Source organism: Lethenteron reissneri, chromosome 26 (genome assembly GCF_015708825.2).
Source record: "Lethenteron reissneri isolate LAM-NWPU_2019-01 chromosome 26, ASM1570882v1, whole genome shotgun sequence".
In the NCBI taxonomy this organism is placed as follows: Eukaryota; Metazoa; Chordata; class Hyperoartia; order Petromyzontiformes; family Petromyzontidae; genus Lethenteron; species Lethenteron reissneri.
Window position 1 is genome coordinate 2980217 of NC_083804.1, and position 9887 is coordinate 2990103.

At 44.5% G+C, this 9887-nt stretch overlaps 1 protein-coding gene across 2 annotated transcripts; it reads left to right on the plus strand.

Annotated features, from left to right (window-relative positions):
- The first annotated feature begins 1501 nt into the window (after nucleotides 1-1501).
- On the plus strand, nucleotides 1502-8952 carry HSD17B7 (hydroxysteroid 17-beta dehydrogenase 7). 2 transcript variants are annotated; one of them, XM_061559773.1, is made up of 10 exons: nucleotides 1502-1620; nucleotides 1732-1930; nucleotides 3601-3804; nucleotides 4435-4527; nucleotides 5285-5399; nucleotides 6033-6227; nucleotides 6357-6461; nucleotides 7032-7088; nucleotides 7564-7662; nucleotides 8642-8952. In XM_061559773.1, the coding sequence occupies exons 2-10, from the start codon at nucleotides 1836-1838 to the stop codon at nucleotides 8723-8725; spliced, it is 1047 nt and encodes a 348-aa protein (XP_061415757.1). In that variant the 5' UTR covers nucleotides 1502-1620; nucleotides 1732-1835; the 3' UTR covers nucleotides 8726-8952. The 2 variants fall into 2 exon arrangements, with proteins under 2 accessions (XP_061415757.1, XP_061415756.1); XM_061559772.1 differs by having other exon boundaries at nucleotides 1509-1930.
- The last annotated feature ends 935 nt before the right edge of the window (nucleotides 8953-9887 follow it).

Sequence of the window (9887 nt, forward strand, 5' to 3'; positions counted from 1 at the left end):
ACCCGTGCGACTCTGGGACTCAGGGTTGGAGATGAGTCCCAGCCGCCCTGTGACTAACCCCTGACCTGGTGTGACCCTGGACTGTGACCCGTGCGACTTTGGGACTCAGGGTTGGAGATGAGTCCCAGCCGCCCTGTGACTGACCCCTGACCTGGTGTGACCCCGCTGTGCCTGGCCCACCACTCCCACATCTCTACGGACTGTGACCCGTGCGATACTCGTGATCTCTTATCTCCTGCGTGTCCCTGCATCTTTTAAACTATGGACCATATAGTTATTAACCCGTCGAGACTCACAGAGATGCATAGAGACTCCCTGCATCTTACAGACGCTCTTGTGTAATGTTGTTGACGGTTAAACCTCGAAATTTGAAACTTTTTTTTATTTGACCAGGTAAGGCCCACTTGAGCTATGTAGCTCTTTGTTCAGAAGCGACCTGGCCACAAATGATAGCTCAACGAAGTGGCTTATCAAGTGGAAACTTATTGCAGACAAATAAATACTATGAACCCGTGTTCATTATAAATGTGGTGGCAAAAAGCCTGAGGACCCGGATAAAAAAAATCCACACGACCCTGGGGAGAGAGACACGCAAACTCCAAATATACAGCAGCAGGCGTCAGGGTCGGGATCGAACTCGACGACCTCCTGTATACCAGGCGAGGTAGTTAACATCTCATAGCCACCGTGATGATGATGATGAGAGAGACGCAAACTCCAAATATACAGCAGCAGGCACTGTCAGGGTCAGGATCGAACTCGATGACCTCCTGTACACCAGGCGAGGTAGTGAACATCTCATAGCCACCGTGATGATGATGATGATGAGAGAGAGACGAAAACTCCAAATATACAGCAGCAGGCACTGTCAGGGTCAGGAACGAACTCGACGACCTCCTGTACACCAGGCGAGGTAGTGAACATCTCAGCCACCGTGATGATGATGATGAGAGAGAGACGCAAACTCCAAATATACAGCAGCAGGCACTGTCAGGGTCGTGGATCGAGCCCACGACCTCCTGTATACCTGGCGATGTAGTCAACATCTCATAGCCACATTAGAGGGCCTCCTGCCCCTACATTTAATAACACGCCCCCCACCGCCTCCCCCGCCACTTTTCACCATCACGTATGCAGAGCGCCACTGAGCCGCTTGTGTTTATTGAGATAGTTGTTGTTGTTGTTGCTGCTGTATGTTGTTGTTGGTTAGTTGTTGTTGAAGGTAAAAACCTCCAGACTGCAATTCCTCAATGGGGAGCGACCAGGCCAGGGGGAGGGGGGAGGGGTGAGCACCCCCCCCCCCCAAAGCCCCCCACCCCACGCGCATTACCGCTCAGCCATTGGCCGCTCGTTGCCCTCGCGCGACCGCGGCTTGGACCAATCAGCCGCTCGCGCCGGCGGCTCGCGCCAGCGCAACAGCCAATCGTGGAGCCGTACTCGCTCACGCCCCACCCCCCCCACCTCGTGGCCCCGCCCCCCCCCGGCCCCCACTCATTCGTGCGTGGAGCAGTCGCCCACGTGCGTCTCTCGTGGTCATCCTCGAGCTTTGCTTTTGACCGCGGGTGGACATCGCTCGCTCGACCTTCACTCGCCGCGTGCATTCTGTTGACACAGAACAGGGTAGGGGGGTGTTCAGAGCCGTGCGATAGCCACTACACCTCCACAACACTCGCACGCACACCCCCATAAGTTAACGGCGACATTACCAGACGCGTCTGATTTCGGCTGCAGGGACTATCGCTGTTAGCGAGCACCTATTAAGGTAAGCCTACGGCGCACGGAAGGCGTCTCTAAAGTGTCGTGGGCGAAGGAGGGTCGCGCACTTCGGGCGAGGAATGAAGGAGGAGGTCGCGTGGAGCGGGAAGGATCAAGGGAAGGATCAATGGAAGGATCCACAGCGCAAGGTGGTGATGGTGACGGGTGCCAACAGGTACGGGACACGTGCTGAGGAGGGTTGCTGTGGTAACCGCACAGGCCACGACAACAATAGGCGACGTTTCGGGCAATGTACCTGCCCCTTTTTGGTCCTTTTAACGCCAGTGTTAACAATGTGTTGCGTTTTTTAATCGTTTAACATTGGCCATCGATTATTATTACTATGCTTGCATCGATTGTATGTGATGCCTGTGCTATGAAGGGATACTGCCGGAAAAGTCGCCTATTAGATATTTTCCTTTACAAATGCGTTTTTTTTTTCTCTCGCTGTATTCTGTCATGATAATTTAGACAGACACGCGCGCACAATATACACTCGTGTCCCTTTAAATACAAGTACCGTAACGTACATGGGTCGTCGTAATCTTGAAACTACGTATCAGTAGTTTGATCAATTTGATGGCTTGTTTATGGAACGAGTCGATGCGTTGACACGCGCAGGAGACGCACTGCACCCGTCATCCCAGTGCGGATGAAGAGTTGGTCTGGAGTGCATCCAACCTCGTGGCATCTTGCCAGAGTGTGTCTCCCGTCATAACGCAATCGGACGAGAATTTTATTTTTCTGAATAGCAGGCCTATTTGTTAGACAAACTCTGGCTTTGTCAAAGCCACCTTAAGTATTGATGAGTACCCACATCTTTAAGTGTCTGACATGTACGTCCGGCATGGGATTACCCTTAATGTGAAATAGTTTTGATTTAAATAAACTGAGTATAGAAAATCTAACTTATTTTTTTCTAAATTTTTAACTTTTATCCTGGAAGTCATGGCAAACTAACAACAATAATAATATATCATTGCAATTTGCAATGCACACTCCCATAGAGACAATAACTCAAAAGGTGCGAGAAACTACAGATTAGTAGGAAGGCAGCCACCTTGATCAACAATTCCCCAAGCTCTGAGCTCCTCTGTACATTAAGTTGTTATCGGCCAATTAATAAGTGTTTAAATGTGGGAGGAAACTGAAGCACCCAGAGAAAACCCATACGTGCGAAGGGGAAACACTCTATCCCATACAGAAGGAACACACCGATTAGCACGGTTGCTATGTACTGTGCGAAAGAATTTCGATTTAAAGCTTTCGTGACTGCAGGGATTCATCTTCTTGGTTCTTTCGGTAAAGTCACGTAGAATGGAAATAATAAAATAATAAAAATAAAACATAAAATAATTCTCACAACGTTTCGGCCACAACGCAAGCAGCCGTCCTCAGGTGGAGAGCAGGTCTGTCGAGTAGACAGAGTCTGAATATCTGTCTACTCTGTCTACTCGACAGACCTGCTCTCCACCTGAGGACGGCTGCTTGCGTTGTGGCCGAAACGTCGTGAGAATTGTTTTATTATGTTTTATTTGTATTATTTTATTATTTCCATTCTACGTTACTTTACCGAAAGAACCAAGAAGATGTGCGAAAGAAGCTATACATACAGGTGGAGCCCACATATTTTCTTTACTGCCTTCTGGAAAATCAGGGTATGGCACATCGACGCCCACCTACCCCCGCCTCCACAGTTCCGGATTATAAGCGCGCACCGCCGCTGTGAAAAAAACTTGTCCGATGTCTTCCTTGTGCCTGTATTCCAAACTTCTTTGACACCGTACGGAGCCAACCGTGCTAATCGATGATGCGGATGTGTGCGGATGTGCCGTGTCTCAACAGTGGCATCGGCTTGGCGCTGTGCACGCGTCTCCTGGCTCGGGAGCCCAGCCTGCACCTGTGCCTGGCGTGTCGGAGCACCGTGCGGGCCGAGGGCGCTCGCCGGGAGCTCCTGGCCGCTCACCCCGGTGCCGATGTGGCCCTGCTGCGCGTGGACGTGAGCCACGTGGAGTCTGTGTACCGAGCGGCGCAACAAATCAAGCAACGGTGCGATGTGCACCTTGACCCGGGTTGCGTAGTAAGTGGACAAAAAAGTTGTGATTTAATAGTTTCTGGCTTGAGCTTCACTTCTCATGGGATCTCCCTTGCCAGTATCAAAACCTTTTAGCAAGGATTCAAAAGGTTTCAGTTTGGTGTTTTAACATCTTAACACCTGTTTTATTGCCAGAAAGGGTAACACCTATTCTTATAGCTTCGCTTCTATTTGACCATTACAATCGACGTACCCGCCTTATCAAACTTCACATGGGGGGTGGACGCTAGGGTTGGAAAATCCTCATCATTACTCATATTCTGTCCACTGCTAGATGAAGGTCTCCCCAAGCCTTTGTCGTCTCTTAGAGTCTCTCAATGCAACAGTTCATGCTCGTTCTTGCACAAGAGCTGATTTCATTGCTCCATCCCTGCCAGTGGACATGTTTCTTTGGCCCTCATCAACACAAATGTCTCTCGTTTTAAACGTTGATCAATCTACGGCTCTTATGATGGCCTCCCCAAGCCCTCGCCATCTCTTGTCTACCTGAAGAACACAAGTGCTGTATTTCATACTGAAGTAAAATAAATTCCACGTGAGATCACAATTCTATAACTGAGAGTGTGCGTGTGTCAATTGCACAGGTACAAGCGCTTGGACTACCTTTATCTGAACGCAGGGATTATGCCAAACCCTCGTGTGAACTGGTCGGCCTACTTTTCTGGGCTATTTTCCAGGTACTGTAATTGTATTATGTTTCCACACAGCTCTGCAAAACAAATATTTAATGCTCGTGCTGCATCAGCATAAAAATGTTTTATTAAATAAACCAAGAAAATGTAAGTTTATGAGAATATAAAAAAAGTATTTGCACACTCTATATAATTCTCTATGCGGGTTTGGTTTTGTGCAAATTTTAGAGTATGTTAAACGTTGAGTTTTATAAAGCACACACTCTCAGTTACTTAATAAATAATGAAACTATAAAACATGACATCGCCATGAAATTCATTTATCCGGAAAACATGGTGCAAAGTACTAATTTAAAGTGTCATTCAGACTTGTTAAGACATTTTATTGTCAACTTTCATTTGAAACATTACATTTGAAATAACGTATTTCAATAGATAAAGTAAGCAACAAAATACAATGAAACTATATTTTTCAAAACGGATTGTACGATTTATCCTGGACCTTATATCCGAATATACACATCATAGTATCACCATATCACTGCAACCCAACTGCACAAGCGGTGAAATACCCCGGCATGAAACACAGCGCGGGATGAAATACCTGGAACTAAACCAGTGAGAGTGGCAAGAAGGTCGATGTGTAAATGTTATCTCTTATCAACTGTTGGAAGGTATCGTGTATTCTACGCTTCAGATAGAGTGTCCGTTAAATGGTTACAATTTGCCTAGCTTAATGGTAAGTGCTTTTAGTGATTTTTACAAGTGGCGCGTGCATGTGTGTGTGTGTGATGATGATTAGGAATGTTGTAAGGATGTTTGCCACGGGTGAGGGGCTGCTAACCCAAGAAGACAGCGTGAATGAAGATGGTCTGCAGAACGTCTTCACGACCAATGTCTTTGGGCATTTTATCTTGGTTAGTGCGCTGCACGCTCCATGCATTACTGTTAGGTCACGGGAAACCATGCATTTTTAATCTACTCGACGCTCTTCCATTCTATTGAAGACTTGTAGGTTTTTATTGTTCTGTTATTGAATAAAATATGTTGCATTTCTCACCCAGCGAGGTACTGCCAATCTAACCCAAACAAACTTTATGATAATATTGGTCGCGAAAAGCCCTACGTCTTAAATGTAATTCTAGATTTGAAGTTTTCGTGACTGCAAGGGTCTATACTCTGTTTTTTTGGGTAAAGTCACATAGGTAAAAAAATAAAATTCATATTAATTAAATCACGACGTTTCGGAGGCAAGACAAGCTTCCGTCTTCAGGTGGCACCGTCACAGCAAAATTATTGCCTCCGAAACGTCGTGATTTCATATATTTTATTTTATTTTTTTACCTACGTGACTTTACCGAAAAAAACAAAGAGTGTTAAATGTATGTATTTATGTAGCCCAGGTTTGTGCAGTTATAAACCATAAGTTTACGAGGGCATTTTTGTTCCATGTTATTTAATTGTTATGGAATCCTCACATTCCTGTTTGTGTGTGTTTCTAGTTAAATAATGTATGCAGAACGTTCTGTGTGTGTGCGCGTGTTCTCAAGATACGTCAATTGGAGGATTTGCTTTGTCGTCCGGACACGCCATCGCAGCTTGTGTGGACTTCTTCGAGCAACGCAAGAGCGTCAGCCTTCGATGCCAGTGATCCTCAACACAAGAAAGGCTGTGAGCCCTACAGCTCGTCGAAATACGCAGTCGATTTACTGAGCGTGGCACTCAACCAGCAGTACAATGAGAAGGTACTCTAACGTGCTCATGCAAGCGCTGTCATACATGTTTCCTCGATTACAACTTCAATTGATATTTAAAAGATTGCATTTTAATTTGTGTTTTGATGGGAACTTATATGTACGCCTGTGTCTTTATAGGGACTGTACTCGAGTGTGGTGTGCCCTGGTTTGGTAATGACAAATATGACATACAACATATTGCCTGCCTTCTTCTGGACTCTTATCCTTCCAATCATGTGGCTGGTAATGTTACTCACACACTATATGCACTGATATTACATCCCCACCTACACAACACAGACCGCACACTTGAATGTGATTTTCTTTCTCGCGTTACGTCTACATTCATCGCAGCCTCGTGAGAGCAATAGGTGTGACGAAAGTGATCTTAAAATTGTTATTGACACTGATGGTGTGACACTGTTCTTTAGTTGAGTTCAAACTTTATAATATACAGCTCTTTATTAATCTACTGTTGGGTGAAGGCCTCCCAAAGCTACATTATTTCTGGGAGTTGTTTGATAATGCACACTTTTCAGTGCGTGTTTGGCGAAGGGAGAGGGTTTGGGTCAGCACCAGTTCAGATAGCACTCGCCGCTGATGTCCGCAATAGCCGGGAATAAAACTAAAAACTCAGGTTGACAGGTTCATTTTATAGCATGCTAACCACTGCCTTGATGGGTTTGTTTCCATGATTAACATTTTCTTTACGCAATAAAAACACAGAGTTACCCTGAATATCTCTGCCAGCATTGCTAAATGGAACATCTCAAACATGATTAATTGTAATCATATTTTTTTGATTTCTATTAGATCAGGATTTTCACGAACAGTTATACTTTATCTCCAAAAAATGGTGCTGAAGCTCTGGTGAGTACATCCTATTTTTATTGCATTAAACAAATAATGTGTGTTTTTTTCTGCCAGCGGCGATGCATAATTCAGGCAATAAACATGCACAATTACTTTTTCTTGATGCCATGTGGCAAGCCCTCTCTCTCTCTCTTGTGCAGATGAGACAGTAAATCAATCGTAAAACAACTTTCACATGATAATTGGTTCTTTACCCTTCTATCTGGCAACAAAACTGACACCTTTTTGCAAGGAGTCATGTTTGCATAGACCGCAATACCTGCAGTCATAAATACAAACAAAAGACATAACTCTGATAATGTGCACTGTCCTTGAAGTTGATTGGTCCACACCCGAAACAGCTTTCCTTCGAGCCTAGTCTCATATGGGTTGGACCAGATGACGCCAAAAGGCGCACAAACTTTCACATATCGATTCGTGAACGGTGGAGTCATCGTTCATTTCCTTGGTGTGGCACACACGTGTGTTCCAGGTGTGGTTGTTTGGAAAGAAGCCAGTCACGTTGGATCCACTGGTCAAATACAAAAGCTCCACGTCAGGAATGGGCAAAAACTATGTTCAGGCTGACAAGGTTTGATACGCACATGGGCACATGTGGCATTTGTATACGCATGTACACTAATAGCCCTCGCTCAGGTTACTAAACACACATTTGAAAACATTCAATATAATAAGGTTTCATGATATTTGTTTGTGAATAATGCATATTTAAATGTCGTATGAAGATGAAGTTAAATTGACCGAATAAGCCTTGTGGACCAAAATGAATAGTGACATACAAAATAAAAGTCGGATTCACCCAGACTGATTATCAGGACACAATACCAAATGTACAAGGTGTTCATTTGTTAATTGTCTCTACATTATTAATCCTGTAATGTGTGCTTTGCTATAGTCTCTAAATAAGTAATAGGCTGGAGTGATGGTACAGTGGTGAGCACATTCCACAATAAACCAAGTGACCTGAGTTTGAATCCTGGGCACGGCTAGCATGGGTGGCAGGTTCTATCCTCACCGGTTCTGGCCCGCCTCCTTTTTACCAACCCACAATGACCTGCATATTGAAGTATGGTCAAACAACCCTCACGTTGGGAATTACGTGGAGAGACCGTCTTCCAGCTGGTGGTTTGCAAGCGGAATGTAACTTACAATCGATATTTATCTGGCCAGGTGCCATTCTTGAAGTGCTTGACGCGCAAATTGGGAAGGTTTCTGAATTCCTCGTCAAGGTTTGACACAACTGTCACCCATCCGAAGTTGATAAATTGGGCACTAATTTGTGAAGTCAGCACAGGCAGTCGGTGCTGTGGGGCAAATGGCCTTGGAATGTGTAATTTGTACTGCTGGCGGAGGGCCATCTCAACGCTTATGTGAGCAGGAAAAAAAACACTTTCACTTTGCCCTTGTGGATGCAAGTGAAACGGTGTTCAAGGACGATAGTCCAACGATTGTGTGTGGTGGGGGGTGGAAGGGGGTTATTGACATTGAGATAAAATGAGTTGAGAAAAATACTCAGGTTTTGTTTTTTAATGTGATGTTTGTCGTTGCAGATGAACGTTAATCTGGAGGATGCCGAACGATTTTTTGAATACTTGATCAAGTTGGAAGCAGAAATGAACGAGAAGTACAAATGAAAGCAATGCCCTCTGTAACATGAATGTATGCTCCTTAAAACAAATGGATTATATTGTTGAGAATTATGAGTACATTTTGTATAAAGATGCAATTCTCTGTTCATTAAAACTGTGGTGTATTATATATACGCATCGATTCATTCCAGTTTGTTCCTGTGCAATAAATGTAATGAGTTGATTATTATAATTATTCGTCACACTGGTGTCATTAAACATTTTTAGTGATATAACGCTTGTGAATTGTGGAAACTTTTTAAGTGGGATTCTATTGTGTGATCAACGCCATTTGCAGGACACGAAGTTTGCATCTCCTATGCACAGAAACGGACTGAAGAAGTGGTCCTGTGATGTCAACATTTAGGGCTGTTTTTGTGACTTAAAGAGTTCTGTGTGACAGTTTCATAATCTTGTGACATAACTCCGTACAGTTGAAGTCATATTTGGAAATGCATTTTTTTTAGTTTAACCTCAAGGGTTACTATGGTTTCACTTCAAAGCAGCTCATAAAAGCTGAAAAGTCAAGCTGTGTTGCCGCCTGACGTCACGCCAGGCGTTAATCCTCAGGGGCTTGGGGATGCCACCATTGACTGAAGTGCAAAGTTGGAAACCCAAAAGCATGGCCGAGGAAAATTTGTAAAGAGATCGTGAAGGCATTGCAGCAGTATAAACAAGATAGGGGAGAGATCGGTGCAAGGGATGACAATATAATTGGGGCTTCATGGTGCCACGGTGGTGAGATGCTACCTCGCCTTGGTATACAGGAGGTCGTGGGTTCGATTCTGACCCTGACACCTGTATATTTGGAGTTTGCATGTTGTGGCCGTGTGGATTTTTCTCCGGGTCCTCTGGTTTTTCCCACCACATTTAGATGCGTGCATTTAGAGTATTTAGGTGCTATAAATGTGCACACGATGATAAGCCACTTCGCTGAGCTATCATTTGTGGCCAGGTCGCTTCTGAAAAAGCTTTTTAGCTCAGTGGGCCTTACCTGGTAAATTAAAAGTTGAGTTTATACAGCTCATCGAATTCCCCCAGTAGGTATATTTTTATACATATGTAAAAAAGAGCTTTATAGCTCATCGGATTCCTCCAGTATAAATAAATACAGGATCCTGATTCAGTCTCTCTCGAGTCTCACCTGGTAACACCAATTGCACTTGAA

Excerpts from the sequence above, each read along its gene's own strand:
- HSD17B7 (XM_061559773.1), top strand. The coding sequence starts at position 1,836 with ATGAAGGAGGAGGTCGCGTGGAGCGGGAAGGATCAAGGGAAGGATCAA. Across the intron at positions 6,228-6,356 it reads ACCAGCAGTACAATGAGAAG|GGACTGTACTCGAGTGTGGT; the intron begins GTACTCTAACGT and ends GTGTCTTTATAG. Across the intron at positions 6,462-7,031 it reads TCCTTCCAATCATGTGGCTG|ATCAGGATTTTCACGAACAG; the intron begins GTAATGTTACTC and ends GATTTCTATTAG.